This window comes from Ailuropoda melanoleuca, chromosome 7 (assembly GCF_002007445.2).
Source record: "Ailuropoda melanoleuca isolate Jingjing chromosome 7, ASM200744v2, whole genome shotgun sequence".
In the NCBI taxonomy this organism is placed as follows: domain Eukaryota; kingdom Metazoa; phylum Chordata; class Mammalia; order Carnivora; family Ursidae; genus Ailuropoda; species Ailuropoda melanoleuca.
In genome coordinates, this window is record NC_048224.1 from 13,073,940 (window position 1) to 13,095,847 (window position 21,908).

Below are 21,908 nucleotides of genomic sequence, written 5' to 3' on the forward strand. Positions count from 1 at the left end.
GCACAAAGCTACAAAAGGAAAAATTTAAAAATTAGCTTCCTGGAAGGGAATTTTTATTTTTGTCTTATCTAAACACTTAGAACTACCTGGGCAGGAGGCAGGAGGAATACAAGTTGAAGGCAAAAGGGACAGGGCAAGACTCAGGAAAGTCCTCTCTAACTTGATTTTCAGAAGCAAGACAATCAGTTTTCTTCAAGGAATTTCAATCTATGAAGCAAGAAGCAAAAGGATAAAAATCTCCTACCAGAAGTCTTTCAGGACTTGAAAATTATCTTGGATTTCCTGAACCTGTCCTACCTGTCCTAGATTTGAATTCTCTGAACCATTTTTTAGGCCATGTATCTTGATTCTGGAATGGGTATGTGTGTGTGTGAGAGAGAGAGAGAGACAGTGAAAATATCAAGAAGTCGAAACAGCTTTCCCAAAGAAGTGGCAAGCCAGTCATATTAAGCTGATTCCAATTAAGTATATTACCATCTAACTTTCCAGTCTCAAAGAGAAAATCTTTTCATATTTAAACGCTCAAAGAATCACCACTACCCCATGACTTATTTGTATCTCTACTTTTAAAAACCTGGTAGATTACAAAGTTATTTGTTGACTTTATTATAGTCTTTTTCATAAGCTGGTTAATGCCGAGGAAAACCACTTCTAAAGTCATGCATATTCTTGCTCTTTCAGCTGGAAAAAAAAATGACTCCAAAAAGTTATGCTTGCCTCTAATTTATGCAAATCAAAAATGTAACCAATCCCCACAGACAGGCTGATGCTGGCTTAAGAAAGTTTAGGTGGTGGGGGAGCAGATTCCTAATTATCATTTTCTCCACACAAATTGGATTTCAGAAGCAAGAGAAATACAGAAAACTTTATGAAGCAAGACACAAAAGAATAAAGTTTGTTGCCAGCCACAAGCGAGCTGCTGAGCTCCTCCACTCCAGCCTGTCTTCAGGAAGGAGACTCATGCTAGAATAGTCCAGGGACCCTAAGGTAACTAAGAGAATGTCCTTGGGGATCTGTTTTAATTTCTTGCTTCTTTTAATTGCATTTTTGAAAGAAAACTAACGTAGAATGAAACTGGAAGAACAGTGAGCCAAACCCTGACTCAACTCTCCCTTGATAATCATTTCAGTATTTGATGCCTTAGTTTATCCATCTGCAAAACGGGGAGCTTGACCTATTACATCAAAGAATACCTTCAGCTATAAAAACACACATACATGTTTTCCTTATTTGTAAATGTAATTTACAAATGAGGAAACAGGCCATTAGAGATCACTAATTTGTCCAAAGTTACACAGCCACTAAGCACCAATGTGAGTCTCTAAAAAAAAAAGGTCTGTTTCATAACAGAGTCTGCCCTTCTAACTGCTGGGCTATGTTCTCTTCACCAAAAGTGATCAGAATAGGTGTACAGAAAAATCAAGCAATGAGAAAGCTACGCCATCCTTCAGTAATTCATACAGCTTTTATTATTACCCTCAAGGCTGATTAACCAAGTACAGCGTTTATCTTTGTGCCTGTGAGACATTCACACCCGGTGTTGCTCTGCAGTAGAGAGACACAGACATCGTCTACCTCAGTGTATTTTCATTTAAGAAAAGAAAATCAGAAAAGATTTAACTACAACATGCTTTTTTAATTTAAAAAAAAAAAAAAGAATTGAAGCCAAAGTCGGGAGTACGTATACAAACCACAAAAATCCCTTCAGGAGAAGAATAAAGAACAGGATCCAGATAAGACGATCCCAGGGGATAGTGTGGAGGGAGCGAGGGAGAGAGAGAGAGAGAGACAGAGAGACAGAGAGAAGCTCCAGAAACTTTACCCTGGGAGAGGGGCATGCTGGACAAAAGAAACAAGTCCCTTCTTTATCACGAGGAGGAACAGAAATCTAAAAAGAAAAAATACAGAAGGGACATAAAGGAAATAAGATTCAATAAGAAAAAAGTTTCCAGCCTTAGCCCTGGGACCTACGTAAAGAGTCAAAGAAGATAAAGTCCATCTTAAAACTGGGATAGAACGGAAGGCATGCTTACTGATGGTGACTGCTATTAAGATCTAGAATTTCCCTGATCTGGAGGTCGCTGATGTTCTCTTTACCAAAGCATTCAAAGGTCAAAACTACCTGAAAGGAAAATTCCACTTTATTTAATTTTTAACTTAAAAAAAATAATGTATCACCACCCACTGCGTGAAATTCCCAATAGCAAGGCCTATATTAAATTATTCAGCGAGTCTTCCAGTTTTTGTAGGTATGTTCTTTCAAAGGGTTAGCCTGGTCTCATAGTCACTAACATTTGAAACCCCTAATTTAGCACAATGGTCTTATCAAAAGTCCTCTTGCTTCCTATGCTTAAACCAGACCTTTATAGATATCTATGGATGTTGTGCAATAGTGTCATAAACTAAAAACACAAAATAGAGTGGCAGAACAAGAGGCTAGGCTAAACCTTTGAAAGGACACAGCTCTTAAAAGTTGGAATATTCTTTTATTTTTAATTCAAGTTAGTTAACATATAGTGTATTATTAGTGAAACTGGAATATTCTGATAGCAAAATTTTGATAATTTTATTTATTATTTCCCCAGACACTCCTGTCCAGACTATCTCAGACAAGATAGTTTTAACATCAAAATCACCTTTGTCTGGACCTTTGTCTGTGCCATTCCTATGAATGGTGGTCCAGATGGTCCCCGGCACAAAGATGCTTGGCCAATGGGATGAGGACAAGCTGAAATCCCACTATGCTATGCTAGCTATGCCATGTTCCTCGGGCTAAGGCTTCATGGGGCGGGGAGAGGTGGGGATATTTATTTCTCATTTGTCCAAAGACACTATAGACACCAACCGTATAGGCAGACTTGTCTATATAACCCACCCAGCTCTATCTCTTGAATCACCAAGAGTTATTGTTAAGACTGAGGTTTGTAAAGTTAACTGGATGTTTATTATATCCCATTTCTACTTTGACAATAGTTGAAAGGACCATTTTGTTTTGTGGATAGAGCACCCTTACATTACTCCATCTTTCCATAAATGAAGCCTTTTTATATTTAACCATTTCACACTACCACAGGCCCCAGTCTACCTGCTAAGGAGAGGGAAGGCAAGAATAACATTTACAAAGACACATTCCAAAATCTATACCTGCAATTATTAAAATACAAAATTTTCCAAATAACAGATCTAACATGGCCCATCCAGTTAGAAAAAAAACACTAGACCACCATATTTCCGTGAGAGCCATCAGAGACATAAAGAGAAAACAAAAACATAGACCACCTTACTGGTAACTTCTTAACAAACAACTGAAATCTTTACATCAATCCTCTGAGCCGTGAGGATGTTTTTGAACAAAAATAAAGTCACGCAGTTTAAAACATGAAATTCATGTTAATACGTTAAGTGCAAATACAAACATCCTGTGAGAGCTCATCTACATGAGAAATACAATGATGACTATTACCGGAGGGATTAAAATGATGTATGTTCTTCCTTCTGCTTTTCTAGAAAGTCTACATTTTTCTAAAGTTAAAATATTTATTTTAAAAACAGGTAAAAGTCAGATTCTTTCTTGGGGCTAAAACATGTTCTTTCCAGCAGAACACCATTATTATGTCAAAGTCTTGGAAACAGAAGTCTTTTATTTTCACCTTTCTAAGTAACAAAAACTATGATTTAAACCAAAACATAATAAAAACCTACAGAAAAAAAAGAGGTTGTTTCAATAAATAAAAGAATTACTTGCTTACTGGTTAACTAGGTTCCACATTTTATTTAATAATCTCAAGTGGGAGGAGGAGATATTATGCTTATTTTAGATTTATACCAACCTAAAGCCCAAGGTAAATTAGCAGCAAATCTGAGAATTGAATTTGTGCTTTCAGATTTCAAATCAAACATTCTTTCTTTACACCATGGCTGTGTCCCTTGTGGTGATAGAGGTTATTATATTAAACCACGTACCATTTATCCTTACTCCTCAAAAATGAAACACGAATATCTATTTCAAGAGTCTCAGACATTTATTTTTTAAACTGCTACCATCAGAGCCCACCATTGTCAGGTTTTCGTATAACTTATGGGACAACAAAACTCAGCTAATAAAATAAAATGTTAATTACAGCTTCTCTTCTCTAACCCCCATCGCAAAAATTATTTTTACTTAGTATTATAGAGTATGAGCCAAAAGCAATATTCAGTGGGGACAGTCAAGGCAGACAGCTGCTCTCCTAAGCAGTTCCTTTACTAGGATGCTAGAAATTAAGGCAATAGATTCAGGTGTATTAGTTAAACTTTGTATGCAGCTTTAAAACCAGTACGTAATGAACTAGGTGAGCCAAGAAGAGAGGGAAAAACTGAACCAACGATTTTCAATTGTAATATGTGTGCATTTAAAAAGAGAAAGAACTAGGGCACCTGGGTGGCTCCGTCGGTTAAGTATCTGCCTTTAGCTCAGGTCATGATCCCGGGGTCCTGGGATCAAGTCCCACGTAGGGTTTGTTTCTCCCTCTCCCTCTGCTACTCTCAGCCCCCTCCATCAAATAAATAAATAAAATCTTTAAAAAAATAAAATGAGAGGGTGTGCCTGGGTGGCACAGCAGTTAAGCGTCTGCCTTCAGCTCAGGGCGTGATCCCGGTGTTATGGGATCGAGCCCCACATCAGGCTCCTCTGCTATGAGCCTGCTTCTTTCTCTCCCACTCCCCCTGCTTGTGTTCCCTCTCTCGCTGGCTGTCTCTATCTCTGTCGAATAAATAAATTAAATCTTTAAAAAAATAAAAAAATTAAAAAATAAATAAAATGAGAAAGAACTGTTCATTTTTTAATTCGAAAATTTCCAAGATTTACACGGTTTCTTTTTTTTTTCTTTTCTATTCTATTCATGTCTTATTTTCTTGGCTTTTTGTACACTGGGGGGTGGGAATTAGGGGTAGGCTTACGTGTTGCTTTTCTTTCAAATATCACAGCATTTCCTTTCAAGACTAAATGAAGGCTCCTAGACATGGTCAGCGACACTGCCGCTCCTGGGAGGTCTGCCGAAAGAACCACGGCACGCCCTCTAAAGCTGGGAGTTTAAACACTCGACAGAATTTTTCCCAGTACACGCTCAGGTACATCTACCTGTTTCTCTTTTCCACTGAGCCTTTGGTCAATTTATGCAGCAAGCATATCTGAGCTGTGGACTGAGTGAGAGGTGTGGCCTGCTAGGTAATTAGGAAAGGAAGGAACAAGTGAAGGCAGGAAGATTGTGTTAGACCACAGCTATTTTTTGGTGCATATTTTCAAAGGTCCCCAACGTCCCGCCATCAACTTCTGTGACTTTGGGTGAAATTAAACCATGAAACCACTAAATATGCTGAGTGACATAACTTTCTACTATGACCATGCTTTCCCTAAAAGTTTACGAGACCAATGTTACATTTGGAATGAAGCCTCACAACTTTGACATTCTATTTATCACTTATATGTATGTTCTACTTTCATGATTTAATTTTCCAGGCTCGGGGTGGGGGGATATAGAAAAGAGAAAATAGCATATATGACAGAAAATTAACCTCAACTATGACAAACAACCAAATAAATGAGGCAACCTGCTTGATCCTACATTTCTTTAAATAAATCACCTTTTATTGGTGCTGGTGAAAAACAGCAGCATCCTTTTATCTTTAGAGGCAGGTAATTACAGGATGATATATGTCAGAACATAACAAAAAGGCACACTCGTCCCAAAACAAATATCCAAAAATCGAATGAAGCTGTCCAGCAACAGCCACTAAAATAATCTTCCATGTATTATTTTCTTTGAGTCATTTTAAAAATAAGCAGCCAGCTATCCATCCTCTGGGCACTACTGGGATGAGTTTGCCACAAAAGCCACTTATATTTTTAGAAGTCCAAGTCTTGACAAATCAGTTCCTAAGAACATAATTTGTTACACGTTGAAGAAAGCCTGAAAACACGGACCTCGGTTAAAGAGGCTTCCATATCTTGTTGTAACCTTTCCAAATGCAAGTATGTGGGAAGAATACCCATAAATTTAAGTTGAAACTGAAACACTTAGAATATTTCCAATTTAAAATACATTAAAATGTGGTCTTCGAGAGGAAATGAAAATAGCTTTTAAACATATGAAAAGATGCTCATCATCATTCACAAGAGAAATCGGAGTTAAAAATTAGATACCATTTTTCACTCATCCGACTGGGGGGAAAGTAAGTTTAATAAATCACCATGTGGAGAAATAGGTACTCTCACGCATTGTTGATGCAAGCACAGAGTAGTATAAGCTCTTTGACAAGCAATTTGTAAATGTCCATCAAAATTTAAATTCCACTTTGCCTCGGAGCCATGATTTTACTCCTAGGAATTTCTCCTACAGATATACTCATCCATGAGCACAAAGAACTATGTGAAAGGTTATTCACTACAGCTTTGTTGGTGGCCCAAAGGAAGACTCGCTGTATGTCATTTTGCATTATGTGTCTATTTACCTATTTTTTTTTTAAAAATGTAAAGTTTGGGGTGAAGGGAGAATGTGATCTATACTGTTTAGAAATTAGAAGTGTTCTACATTCCCCTACAAAAGGAAATACTAAACAGCCCTAGACAAGATTCATTCCAGAACCCTGAAATAAAATGCTATGTTCAGATGGCTTGCACAGCTGCTTTAGTGAAAGCTCCTTATCATGAGATCCCTCTGGTCCTTTAATAACCAAAACCCCTTGGTGGAGGTCTGCCGTGGACTTGAATTCCACTTCACAATAAGCAGTGTTTCAAAAAGATTCCAATTTATTCCTTGCAAAAGCATATCATACATAAATGTAACTGTCACTCCGAGAAGCAGGACTGCATTATGCTGCAGACTTAACACAGACTGTAAGCATGTTCCCCATGTCTTCTCCAGCAAAGCCTGCCAAATGGGCGTCTGAAATGTCCTATTGAAACAGGTGGTGTCTGAACAGAATTGGATTTCTGCCTATAGAAACCCTAGTTTTAACAACTGCTGTGGTTAGTTTTAATTTTCAGTCCTCAAAATTAACTGCTTGCCAGTGATTCAGAAATAGACTGAACAACATGTTTAGACTTTGGCCTGTTTAATTGAGGAAAGCAAGCAAGCAAGAAAAAAAAAAATCTACCAGTATCCTACCACCATTCCATAAAGAACAACAGAACCACAGCAGACCATTTGATTTCCAGGCCAAAAACAGGGGAGCAGCTGTAACATAAACTCGATTCTCCAAAGATACTTGTCCCTTTTGTGCTTTCTTCATAGAGGCATAAGGATACAACTACCATGCTGAACATACTGCTTAGGAAATCTTATAAGGGCTTTAAGAAGCCTTATTTGATCTGCTAGAAATTTAAAATTAAGAACAACCATAAGAAAAGATAATTTTTCTAATGAAAACTTACATCTTAAAAAAACGATATTCTCAACAGATCTTTGTTTCACTTTATACAAGCAAAATAAAGCTGCCAGAATCAAACTTCTTGAAGAGAGATGTTGTGAGCTACCATTCTTTAAATCCAACACAGGTCCACCAATGTGCTGGTCACACTAACCGGTGGTAAAGATTTCTTCCTGTGACTAAACCTAGAGCAGCTCAGACCACGCAGTACCTTCAAGTGCTTGACATACACATGGTTAAAGATCTGTTGATTTTCTAAACCATCAAAGGAAAAGAACCAAGGGGCTGGGTATCTGCTAAGTGTCACACACCATGTTTGGACGTTCCCGGCGAGGAAAACACAGTCTCACCCATTTCACGGATGACAAACTGAGATTCAAAGAGATGTCATCATTTTCTTCAAGGAGAAGACGACAAAGATGAGCTTTTTACTTAACGCTGCCTGAGTTCAAAACTTTTCCAAGGGTATCACACTCCCTCCCCACAGGAAACCCCGGAGCGCTGAGTTAGTAGAATGACGACTGTCCGCTATAGGATGTAGGCTATCTGCATCTGAACTCTGCCAACACCCAGAAGAGAAACTCATCCTCTTTCCGTCAAATGTAATGGATGTCAAGCCCATCAGCAATTTTTCAGTAGGACTGAATTCTAGCTACTAAGAAGATGACCGAGTAAGTAAAGACAAAATCCTCTATCTCGTGATCGTAAAGCCTTAAAAAAAAATCCTGACAACCTAAACAGCATTTCGAAAATCACTCAAAAAGGATTCATCAGTTCATTTGTACAAAAACAAGTAGAAATATTCTCAGTGGAATTCATAGGTGCTTCTCAATGGTCCTTTTGCTTAAAATCCAAGGACAAATAGACTATATCAAGTCTTACCCTCAAAAGTTTATTGCTCACTGTTCTCTACCCCTCCTACCAAACAAGAAATAAAATAAGATCTCAAAATAAAAGGAATCTCCTCTCAGGAGCTCTCAGGTTGTTCTTTTCCGTGTTCTGACCCCTACAGTTTCTGACTTTTACTTAAGGCCTGACAGGGGCTAGATCCTAACCCAAATCTACAATTTCCCTAGCAGCTCCAATAAGGTCTCTCATTTAGAGGAAACTACCTTTAGGGTCTTGTAGATGAAATCATTCTGTATTCCAATATTCTCAGAAAATAATGCTTAATTACAAACGTGTCCTTCCCTCAAAAGTTATTATTTTTTCTTTTAAAGCAAAAGATCCGAAATATATACTAGGGACTTTTTCAACAGAAGAACACAGGGTACATTTGAGATTATTTAGAAATGAGTTGCAACATTAAAAAAAAAGATGAGGAAGAAATCCAGTGGAAAAAAACAGCATATTATGGGGGGGGGGTTGTCATGTAGTTATGGCTTACAGGTTTTGAAGTAGGAAAAAATCTACAATTTTTCAAGATTCTTCTGGCAAAAAGCTCTTTGGAACCATCTTCTTCTAATAGTTAAAAGCATTTTTCTAAGATGCTATTAGCTCTAAAAACAACCTTTTTGATCTCTTCAAAAGCCAAGTTCAACTTTTAATAGTGTTATGTACGTTTCGTTTAAAAGAAAAAGTAAGGAGAAGGAACCACAGCCCAAACAGGTTTACTCCACTCATGCCTCAAGCTGTAATGACTTCACACAGTACATACATATAATAAGGAATTTTTTCCTGTAAAGGCAGAATATATACATCTATGTCACACATGTAATGTTTAAGTGTATGAAACCAGCATCCCTCTCTCACCCTAAAACCCAGAGGGGGAAAAAATGTTTTATCTTAAGAGACATATTCATGAACAAGATTTCTAACAAACATCAAAACAAAGCCAACAAAAGAAAAAATAAACAAGTAGAACTACATCAAACTAAAAAGCACAGGAAATCAGCAACAAAATGAAAAACGCAGCCTAGAGAGGAAAGTATTTGCAAATCATCTAAGGGGTTAATATCCAAAATATATAAAGAATTCATATACCTCAATGGCAGAAACTACAGTTTGATTTAAAAATCTGCCTAAGAAGATACACAGATGGCCAACAGGTACAGAAAAGGGTACTTAACATCACTAATCATCAGGGAAATGCAAATCAAATCACCTCACACTTGTTAGACAGGCTATTATCAAAAAGATAAGAAATGATAAGTATTGGAGAGGATGTGGAGAAAATGGAATCCTTAATGCACTGTTGGTGGGATTGTACACTGGTACAGCCACTACGGAAAACAACACAGAGGTTCCTCAAAAAATTAAAAATAGAACTACCATAGGATCCAGCAATCCCACATGCGTGCGTACAAAGGTACTGAAGCGGTACCTTGGTTCTATGTCCATTGCAGCATTATTTACAACAGCCAAGATCTGAAACAAGCTAAATGAATGCATAGAATAATAGAGGATTATTCAGCCGTGAGAAAGAAGGACATCGTGCCATTGTGACAACATGGATGAAACTTGAAAGCATTAAGCCAAGTGAAAGTCAGACAAAGACAGATACTCTATGATATAACTTATATGTGGAATCTTAAAAAGCTGAACTCCTAGAAACAGAGAGTAGAACCAGGTGCTGGGGACGGGGAGGGTACAGAGGAGAGGCTGGTCAAAAGTATAAACATTCAATTATAAGAGGAGTAAGTTCTGGAGATCTAACGGAAGGCATAGCAATTATAATTAACACAACTCAAATGTGTATTTCAAAGTTGCTAAGAGAATAGATCTTAAATGTTTTCACCAAAAAAGAAATGGTAATTATGTAACGGGATGGAAATGATAGCTAATGCTACGGTGGTAATCATTCTGCAATATAGAAGTGCATCAAATCAATCCACTGTACATCTTAAACTTATACAATGGTATATGCATGTCAATTATGTTAATAAAGCTTAAAAGAAAGATTTCCACTAAAATCAAAATGGCTCATAAGTTAGTAATACCATGACAGGCTGCATTAATATCAAGACAATGATAAATATTTACATACCAGGTAAAAACAATACAAGGTAGCCAAAAATCTAGGTAAGCCGAGAAAATGTTTATTAATCTATAGATTCCCCCCCCATTTCCATAAAAGACTAATTTTCCCATACTACCTGGACAGACTCTATAGGATTACTATTATTTCAAACACATTTTTAAATTTTAATTTTACCCCCAAATTTACTGGAATCAGCCTCTTAAGGAACTTACGTTAAGTAACTGGTTTGCCTGAATATTTCACATTTCAACTTATTTTAGAGGTGTCAAGACACAATCTAAGTCTAGTCTAACAGAAAAAAAATCTGCAGGCTTCAAACAGCACTTCAAGAAATACAAAGAAGGAAAGTCAAGGAGGACAGTTCTGAGATAAAGGCTGAGAAGAGGAAGACAGGACTCTACCGGAGACCTTATCGGGACGCAGCCATGCACTCTGCTGCATTATCACTGACCTGTAACCTCTTCTCCAGCTCGCGAGCAAGCCCTGAGTACTCTGGGACTAAGTGGTGTTTTAAAAAGTTCTTGTGTCATATTTACTCCTTCCTACGACTCTTATCAGAAGCCTGAGGTACTCAAGTTCCAGAATCCACAGGCTCCAATCACCCACCTAACAACATATCCAAAGAGAAGCATAAAATGCCACCATCATAAAAAGAAAATAATAACAATGAGGGTTTAAAATGGACCAGCTCATTTTTCTTGATTGAAGTACAGTTGACATACAATATCGTCTTAGTTTCAGGGGTACAACATAGTGATTTGACAGCTAATACACTATGAAATGCTGGCCGTGATAAGTGTAGTCACCATCTGTCACCATACAAAGTTATTACGATCTTAGTGACTCAATTCCCTACGCTATATTATCATACCCGTGACTTATTTACTTTATAACTAGAAGTTTGTACCTCTTAATCCCCTTCACATTTTTCACCAGTCCCCTACACTCTTCCCCTCTGGCAACCCCCAATTTGTTCTCTGTATTTGCAAGTCGGTGTCTATTGGTTTTATTTTGTTTTGTTTGACTTTTTTTTTTCATTCCACATCTAAGTAAAATCATGGTATTTGTCTTTCTGTCTGACTTACTTCACTCAGCAGAATATCCACCTACTAAGTCCATCCATGTTGTCATGAATGGCAAGATTTCATTTTTCTTTATTGCTGAGTAATATCCCATTATGTACATGTAACACATCTTCTTTACCCATTCATCTATCAATGGACACACAGGGTGCTTCTTGGCTATTATAGATAATGTTGCAATAAACATAAAGGTGCATATATCTTTTCAAACTAGTGTTTTCATTTTCTTTGGGTAGATAACCAGGGATGGACCACTTCATTTTTAAGGGCATAGCCACAGGTAAATAGCATCAACGCTGTGTTCTTGGTAACTATAAAAAGAATAAAGTAGGTTTTTTTAAAAAATCACTCCCTTAATAAATATATAATAAATCTCTAACTTTAAAATGAGCTGTATTACAGGGGCACCTGCGTGGCTCAGTCAGCTAAGTGTCCAACTCTTGATTTCAGCTCAGGTCATGATCTCAGTGTCCTGAGACTGAGCCCCATGTCGGACTCCATGCTCAGTGGGAAATCTGCTTGACGATTTTCTCTCCCTCTCTCTCTCTGCCCCTCCCCCACTCGTGCTTGCTCAAACTCTCTTTCTCTAAAATAAATAAATAAATAAAACTTAAAAAAAAAAAGAAAAAGAAAAATGAGTTGTATCACAAAAGGCCATTTCTTCATGAAGATGCATTTCCCCATAAAATACTATAAGTGGTGGTTTATTTCCAAAGCTGGCCCAATACCTTTTAACCCATAATGTACTGACATAGTAGAGTGCTGAATGAAATGTGGTAAAGGGACTTAACAATGCTTCAAATGCACATTAGTATTTCAGCTGAAAGGATAGGAACTTGGCAAAACTGGACTCCAAAAAATGGACTTCACGAGTTCCACATAACCCAAAATGTTCACACAAGTGTATATATGGGTGATTTTCTTATGAGAGGGTCCACAGCTTCTGAAAGCGGTTGTCTCTAACCCCACAAAAAGGGATTTCAATAAAGGGAAAAAACTTCTGTGCTATATAAAACCAAACTCTTCCCTGCATAGCCCTCAGATAGAGCTTATGAGAGAAATGAGGCCATTTTGCAAAGTTATGGTCCACACATATTTACACATATGATAAGTGCATCGAGGCAAAGCTATCAAAAACCTTCCAGAAAAACTAAGTAAAGGAAATTCTAGAGCAAAGAACACATTTCAACATTTTATGGGGTCAGAATTGCCCACATAAGATGACACAGGAAGTTCATCTGAAGTGGAATGATGGATGATGGTCCCAATGGTGCCCATTATAGACTTCCATGAGTCAATAGCATTCGTCTGTACAGCTGACTTAGCTGCAGGCAAACATTCCATATGTTTATGTCTGCACAAAACCCCACTTAAATATCATTCCCTATCCTAGCCAAATCACAAAGGCAAAACCTGGCTACCATGATCTTAAAAAAAAATTAATCTGGGATGCCTGGGTGGCTCAGTCAGTTAATCATCTGTCTTCAGCTCAAGTCATGATCTCAGGGTTTTGGGACTGAACCCCGCATCGGGCTCCCTTCTCAGCAGGGAGTCTGCCTCTCTCCCTCTCCCTCAGCACCTCCCTTCCTCATGCTCTCTCTCTCTCTCTCTCCCTCTCTTTCTCTCTCAAATAAAATCTTTTTTAAAAAATGAAAAAAAATCCATCTTTTACCCACATACAATTCAAATAAACAAAAATGTATATTTAAATACCCCAAGCCTGTCATATGAATGATTACACCTTATCTATTAATATTTACCAAGAAAATCTGGACAATAACCTCTTTTTATATAATTTTAAACAGGACTTTCAACTTTACCTAAAAGTTTCTATAAACTGATATGACAAAGTTCAGACATTGCTCTTTTCTTAATTGAGGAAAGTTTATTGTTTTTGGCTTTTTGTTAAAACAGATTTGAGCTGCACAGACTATCAAGCTATTCTAACCAACAGTGTAATTTCAGATTCATACCTACTTAAAATATCAGCGTTTGCTTACCTCTTCATACCAAACCAGGAGTCCACAGCTAAGTCATTAAGGTCCTTCCCCTCTTTACCTCTCTCGAAACATTAGTACACTTCTTAACACACTAGCAACTAGTTTTTGATGTGAAGGCTTTTCACAAGGCAGTGCCCACTTACCCCTCCTGCCTTCAGCAACTTTCTTCTAAACTCCTCTGTGGGGTTGTTGAAAGTTAGCTTTTCACAGCGGAGGTGATTCACTGGTGGATGGCCTTCAAGATGCAGGAATAAGTCATAATCAAAGCGGACTTTCTTAGGTTCTTCCTAGAGATGAAAAAAAAATTTTTTTTTAAGAAAAGAAAAGAGAGAGTTAAGCATATACAAATTTTGAAAGCCAAGTTTTATTCTTCAGAAGGAACAGAAGAGACCCAGGTATCCAACAGCTATTGTGTCAAAATATTGGAAAAAGAAAATTATCATGGGATTATCTACAAAGCAAAATGCAAATACCTAATGAATCAGTCTCTTGTTTTCTGAGAGAATAAACTCATCATTTTTCCTGTAATATCTCAAGTGGTGTAACACCACCACCAAAGCCACCCAACTAGAAACCTAAGACACCCTGAAGCCACTTCCTCCCCTTCCCACTCCACCCACCATCAGCAACTGCCATTTTCTGTCCTAAATATTTCTCAAACAAACCCTCTAGCCCATAACTCTTATTCACTGCCCAAACTACAATAACCTCCTTTCTCTTCAGGACAGATTTATCTTCAGTCCCTCCTTCATTCAGGCCTCACAATCACCCATATGACACAAAACTCTACCCATTTCACAGCTTGATTAAAACTTCAAAAGCTGCCAGTTGCCATTAGGATAAAAATCAAAGCTCATTTGAATGGCCTTCTAAGGGCTTTCAGAAACTGGCTCTCGGCTCTTCATCCCAACACACTGCGTCCACCCATCTCCTGGTCCAGCAACACGTGCTATTGGGTGTTCCCAGTATTTCCTATGTTCTAGGCTAACTCTGGGTTTCTCCCTTACTTTATGTTACCACCCTCACTGCCTGCCTCCATTCCCCCACCTTTGTGTCACCTGCATAACTTCTACTCCTCCTTCTCCATTCAGGTTTCACTTTGGGGATGGATTCCTGGAACTGCATTCCCAACTTCCCACTGCCTCTCCTCTGCTCTGTGAGCATCTCTCTCCTCCTTGCCACATCTTAGGGTAACCATCCTATCCTCACCCTTTATCCTGCTTAATCATAAGATTCTTGAACGTAAGAGCAAATGGTTGAATCATCCTTATACCCCTGACAACTAGTTTAGCACCTATGCATAGAAGAAATGGAATAAATATTTGTGAAATGAACCAGGAGGATGAAAAGGCATCAGATCCACGAGAACACAACCATCAGAATTTCATGATACTCAAGTTCTACTCTTGAGCCATTACTTCAGATAGCCAAACACTTAAACCTCTCTACACATGGATTCTTAAGCATCCCAGGTGCAATGAAGACTAAGAATAACGACAATAACTAATATGAATGTTAACAGTTATCTCATTTAATTCTCACCTCCAGGTCACCTGTGAGCCCTGTTTTGCAGGTATGGAAATTAAGGCACTGGAATTTGTTGTATTACTTTATATAAAAATGCTTTTTGTGTTACAAATATTAACCATCTCTGTGAGGTGTTATCTTTTTTTCATTTGTCATTAGCTTTGCCCTTTTGTTAATTTTTAATAGCTTTATTGAGAAATAATTCACAAGCCATAAAATCCACCCTTTAAAATATACAATTTAGGGCGCCTGGGTGGCTCAGTCGTTAAGCATCTGCCTTCCGCTCAGGTCATGATCCCGAGGTCCTGGGATCAAGTCCCATGTCGCCAGCAGGAAGCATGCTTCTCCCTCTCCCACCCCCCCTGCTTGTGTTCCCTCCCTCGCTCTCTCTCCATCAAATGAATGAATAAAATCTTAAAAAAAACACACACACACAACTTAGTGGTTTTTAGTATATTCCCAGAATTAGGAAACCATCACCACCATCTAATTTTAGAACATTCTCATCATTCCAGAAATAAAACTCAAAATCCATTAGTAGTCTTTTCCCATTCCCCCAGATCCTGCATCACCTTGTGCCACTAATCTATTTGTTTCTCTAGAGTTGCCTATTCTGCGGACTTGGCCTTTCATACAAATATATGAACATTCATAAAATACATACATAATATGAAATCCTTTGTGACTGTCTTCTTCCACTTGGCATGATGTTTCCAGGGTTCATACATGTTGTAATGTGTCAGTACTTAGTTCCTTTTTATGGCTGAATAATATTCCATTGTATGGATATCCCAGTTTTTATTTAACCACTTGTTGGATAGACGTGTATTTTTTCTTTTTAGCCAGTGTGAATAGTGCTGGTATGAACATCTGTGTACAAGTTTTTGTGTAGATTTTTTTAAGTAAATTCTAAGGGTAGAATTTCTGGGTCATATGGTAACTCCATGTTTAACATTTTTACAAACTGCCTTACTGTTTCCCAGAGTGGCTGCACCATTTTAAAATCTCAATAGCAATATATGAGGCATTTATGCTTTTTAATATATAACATATTCAAATTTTACATAGTTAAATAAAGCAATGCTTTTTTTTTTAAATAAAAAAAAAGAATTTGTGGGACGCCTGGGTGGATCAGATGGTTAAGTGTCTGACTCCCGGATTTCAGCTCAGCTCATGATCTCAGGGTCGTGAGATCGAGCCCCAGGACGTGCTCTGTGTTGGGTGTGGGGCTTGCTTGGGATTGTCTCTCTCTCCCTGTGCCCCTCCCTCCCCAATTCACTCTAAAAAAGTTTTTATTTAAAAAAAGAATTTGTTATATTACTATTGTGATGAAACAAAGGGATTTGAACCTACTTCTATTGACTCAAAAGTCTTTGCACCTGGAACTGTCAAAATGTAGGCATTACCTGCTACAAATTCACGGTTTCCATCTCCTCACCCAAACTTCCCCAACATCAGTCTCCACACATTTGCTCACTAGCAAACAGGCCTGAACCTGTTCCTTCCCTCTTTCATCAGGATACCCTTCTCTCCTGGTTTTCCTCACACTTAACTGGAAAGCGTTCCTTCCTAATCTTCTTCCCAGGCTTTCCATCTCTCTTCACTGACCCTTAGGCATCCTCTAACTTTAGGCAAAGTTCCCCAAGGAGCTGACACCCATTCACAGGATGTCACTTCCACCTACAGGACAGCGACTCCCCTCTCTATACCTCCATCCCAGCTCCCACCTGACGGCCAGATACACGTGTTCTGCAGTCTGCCCACATCCACTAAGTTGACCCATGGCAACAGCAAAGTTATGGATTATCTTAACCTGATATCTTCATCTGTCCTTTCTCCTACACTCTATATCTTGGCAAACAGAAATCCTAATTTCTTATCAAGGTTAAAATACAGAAAAACCATCCCCAGCTCTTCCTCCTCCTTTGCTCGTCACACTCCAATAGTCTCCCAGTTTAACTTAGAATTCCCCCTTAGGAACTCTCAAACCCAGCCCCTTTGTCTAGTCTCCATACCCTTGCCTTAGCTTAGACCTTCATCATTCCTCACCCAGTCACCTCCCCTATTTTTGAACTCCCCCCATTCTACCTCCCACAGCGACAAGACAGTGATCTTCCCAAAAGAAAAATCAGATTACATCTTTTCATTGATATAAATGCCTTTAATGACTCATCATTTCCCACAGGACAAATTCCCACTTCCTTGGAATAGCATCTTAGTCCTTTAATACCTTCCCTGCATTTCCTTTGTTCTCTCACAACACCCGGTGCTTCCATAATTGTGAAGCACTTGCGGTTCCCAATACTTCACATTCTCTCATTCATTTTGCCTTTTACATGTATCCCCCCCCCCCCCCTANCCTACACCGTCTTCCCTCCCAACACACCACTCCTCCCATGCTTAATGCACTCATTATTCAAAACACAGCTAAAGCATGAAATCCACTGGAAAGTCTTCCTAATACTTCCAATCCAATCCGTATTAGACATCCCTCTTACAGCATTCCTTTATTAATGTAATTATCACATTGAATTTGATCATTTTTTACTTACCTCCCTCTCCTCTAAACTGTAAAACAGTCAACACAACCTTAGAATTTAATTAAAAACAGAAGAAGGGCTGCTTTCTGCCTTATAATTGGGACTGTAAATTTGTAAAGCCTTCTGGGAAGACAATTTGGCAGTATCTATCAACGTGCTAACCCAGTAATTCTAAGAATATCTTCCACAGAAATTTTCAAATATGTGTGCAGAGATAGATACAGATGATAAAATGTTCGTGGTAGCGTTGTTTGTAATGGTAAAAAAAAAAATTGAAATGATCTTCAAGTGAGTATATCATATCATTGAATACCACTCAGATGTTTAAAAATACAGATTTGGAAATACTGCCAAGCAGATAAAGGTGAGTCACAGAAAATATTAAAGTATGATATATCACGCCCCTGCCAATCTCTCCTTGACATAGATTTTATCTGTGCAAATGCATGGGGGGAATCGGGAAAGGCTGTACCAAACAGTTAATAATGGTTAAATGGAGTCAAAAAATATACTCCTGCAGGGGCACCTGGGTGGCTCAGTCAGTTAATGTCTGCCTTTGGCTCAGGTCATGATCTCGGGGGTCCTGGGATCGAGCCCCATGTCTGGCTCTGTGCTCAGGGGGGAGTCTGCTTCTCCCTCTCACTCTCCTTCTGTGCTCTCTCTCTCAAATGAATAAATAAAATCTTAAAATTATACACACACACACACTCCTGCATACTTTTTTAAAGATAAAAATATATTGATGAATATAAATCATTACCAGCAGAAAAAGAATGAATAACAATATCACTTCACAGCACTTAAATCCAAAAAAAATAAAATCATTTTTCCATAAAACAAAGGGTAAGGACCACAGAGAGGGACTATCTTCCTGTGAATCCTGAGTTCAATCTTCTTTTAAAGATTTTTCTTTTTTTTTTTTTTTTTTTGGGNTTTTTTTTTGAGTAAGGAAAAAGTAGTCACAAACCTTGTGTTCTAGCCAACTGATCTCTTTCTTGGAGGGCAGACTTCAATATTATGTCAATCTAGGCTCCTCAGGAAAGATTCTTCTCAAATTGCAAAAAGAAAGTACACATTTATTCTATATATAAAGCTAATACATCTCCTCCTCGAGGTGGAAATCTGGTTTTGGCAATATCAAATTGTCCCTCTCATTCTGCTTCAGTCCTTGACATTTACTCAGGTAAATGAAAGAGAGAAGCAGGGGATCCTTTCAGCCGGAAACGCTACAGTCGATTATGTTTTAGTGTGCCCACTGGTTTAAAGTTTCTGCAACACTCATAATTCTCATAGACAAGCTTGTTTTGTTGAACACAAATGCAAAATAAGATAGACTAAACCTACACGAACTCAAAAGCAGCACTGAGAGACACTCCACCTCCCCTTTCCAGGTAATGACTCTGACCTCTCAAATAAATGAGCAAAATTGAAGACAGGCTTATTAGAAGCAGGGAAAGCAAAAGGATGGGGATGGATCCGAGGACAGGATGAAATCATCCTTACTATGCAGTAGCAGGACTCTCCCAAGATCACATGGGAGTCTTTTTGCATTTTTCTTTCATCTCCTCTGAAAACTCTGAAAAATACTTCTCATAAACCATTACTGTAATGGATGTTCATTCTTCAAGACAGAGTTGAATCAAGTCCAGGGATGAATAAAATGCTAAAAACTCAAAAGAAATAAAATGTACATTCTGGAGGAATAGCCCAGACTCCTAAATTTTTACCCACAGATCATTTCAGTAGAGAAAAGAGAAATCTATCCAGCACAGAGAATACAGCAAAACTCTGGTTCTGGGGGGGGGAGGGGGGACAGGGACTCCAAGATAAATGAAAAGAGATGACAAAGCAATAATTTCTAATTAAAAAACTAATAACATACAGAAAACAACTTTAAATACTACACCCACGTACCTTCGCCGAGATTAAACAGATAACACTTTTACCGTGTTTACCTTTTCTTCAAAGGATACAATTTTATTTATTTATTTTTAAAGATTTTATTTATTTGGGAGAGAGAGCAAGCGAGAAAGCATGCACAAGCTGGGGGGAGAGCCAGAGGGAGAGGGAGAAGCAGACTCCGTGCCGAGGATCCGATGCAGGGCTCGATCCCAGGACCCTGGATCATGACCTGAGCTGAAGGCAGGCACTTAACCGACTGAGCCACGCAGGCACCCCCAAAGGATACAGTTTTATAAATATAAGCTGCTCTATGGCTCCTCCCCAGTAACCAGTGCTACTTAGTTCCCATGCTGTCATTTCAATTCGCACTCTTGCGCTACGTATGTGTATTTCTAGAACATTATTTATTCTCAGCTTCAGTGGCTTATAAAAACACACAGAAATGGTATTATAACCATATACATATACTTCTGTAACTTTTAAGTTGTCATCATTCTTGTTTTTGAGACTTATACATGTTGCTATATTAACTGCCGTATAGCATTCCGTGTATTCCTAACCCACCATATAATGATCCATATCTCTACACAGGACCAATTAGGTGTATCCCACTTTTTCATATTACAAACACTGAAATACAGATGTCTCATGGTGTACTATAAAAACAACAATCATTATTAAATATAAAATCTTAAAGACAATCTAAAACTAGAAAATTGACGTAAGCTAATATGGATGCTAAACAGAAAATCTATTTAATGGTGTTCAGCTCAAGTGTCTATCTCAAAATAGCCCCAAATGAATGACTGCTTTCCATCTCGTGTGCCTCTTTCTTCCTTCATTTTTTAATAAACTATAATTCCTCACAAAATGAGTCAATAAGATGAGTCATAAAAATGACGACCCAAAGTGCCGAGAAGACCGAACTTGTGTGTATGTGTGTGTGTGCACATGTGTGTGGTGTGTAGGGAGATTCCGGTGATTTCTGTAAAGAAGGAAACTGGGTAACTCAGAAAATAAATTTTTTGTTGAACAGATAGCCTGTAAAAATGACCAGAAAAGGTAAAAACAAAGGAGAGAAGATACTTCACCACAGTATTCTTTCCAAACTGAAGCCAATGCAATGTTAAATTGACTTAAGGAGATGGGAAGAGAACAGTGTAGCCATTATGATCCTCCCACAAGAGATCACAACTGTCTAGCCCCTAATTTCTTTGGAACAACACCTTTCTGGCTTAAAAGCCTAGACTCCTCCTATGGGCCAGCCCAATGCCTACATGAAATAAAGCACTGGATGTGTGACAAGAGGGAAGAAAAGCAGCACATGATCTTTATTAATTAAACTTCTAGAATTACTGAGGAGCACTCAAGTGGCTCAGTCAGTTAAGCATCTGCCTTCGGCTCAGGTCATGATCCCAGGGTCATAGGATTGAGTCCTGCATCGGGATCTCTGCTCAGCAGGTAGTCTGTTTCTCCCTCTCCCTCTGCCTACAGCTCCCCCTGCTTGTGCTCTCTCCCCCTTCTCTCTGTCAAATAAATAAAATTTTTAAAAAATAAAATAAAGTTATAGAATATTGAAAACAGGGATGGGTGGAGAGAAAGGTTCTGGATCCTTCCCATGAACACAATCACTTCAATTGAAAATCAATACATTAAAAAATGGGAAAAGATTTAAAGGGTCATTTCTTCAAAGAAAATAAACAACTGGACAATAAGCACATGAAAAGATGTTCAAAATCGTAAGTCATCAGGCAAATACATATCAAAACCATTTCACATGCACCATGATAACTATAATTTTAAAAATGGAAAATGACAAGTGTTTTCCAGGATGTGGAGAAACTGGATCCTTCCCACCACTGCTGATGGGAATGTATAATAGTACAGTCATTTTGAAAAACAGTTGGCAGTTCTTCAAAAAGTTAAACATAGAGTTACCATATGACCCAACCACTCCACCTAGGTATATACCCAGGAGATTTGAAAACATATGTCCACCCAAAAGCATTGTTCACAGTAAGCAAAGATGGAAAAAAGTCAAATGTTCACAACAGCATTATTCACAGTAAGCAAAGGTGGAAAAAAGTCAAATGTGCAGCAAATCATGAACTGATAAACAACATGTGGTATATTTATACAATGGGATGTTATTTAGTTATGAAAAAAAATAGTATATCAACGCATCCAAATGGGGGTAAACCTTGAAGACATACTATGTGAAAGAATCCAGGCACAAAAGGCCACACATTTATATGAAATCACCAGAACAGGAAATTACATCAAGAAAGGAAGTAGATTAATCATTGCCAGAAGCTGGAGGAGGGAGGAATGAGTAACTGCTAATAGGTACAGGGTTTCATTATGGGGTGGTGAAAATCCTAAGAAAGTCATAGAATTAGACAGTGGTGATGTTTGCACAATATACTTAAACCTGAAGAGTTGCACATTTTTAAAAATGCATTTTATGATA

General features: G+C 38.2%; 1 protein-coding gene across 3 annotated transcripts in view; it reads right to left on the reverse strand.

Annotated features, from left to right (window-relative positions):
* Nucleotides 1–21,908, reverse strand: part of MLLT3 (MLLT3 super elongation complex subunit) — a 271,751-nt gene that overhangs the window by 98,198 nt on the left and 151,645 nt on the right. For all 3 annotated transcript variants that reach the window (XM_034663972.1, XM_034663970.1, XM_034663971.1), the window contains exon 4: nt 13,613–13,756. In XM_034663972.1, coding sequence (XP_034519863.1) covers nt 13,613–13,756 — 144 coding nt within the window. The remainder of the gene's footprint in view (nt 1–13,612; nt 13,757–21,908) is intronic.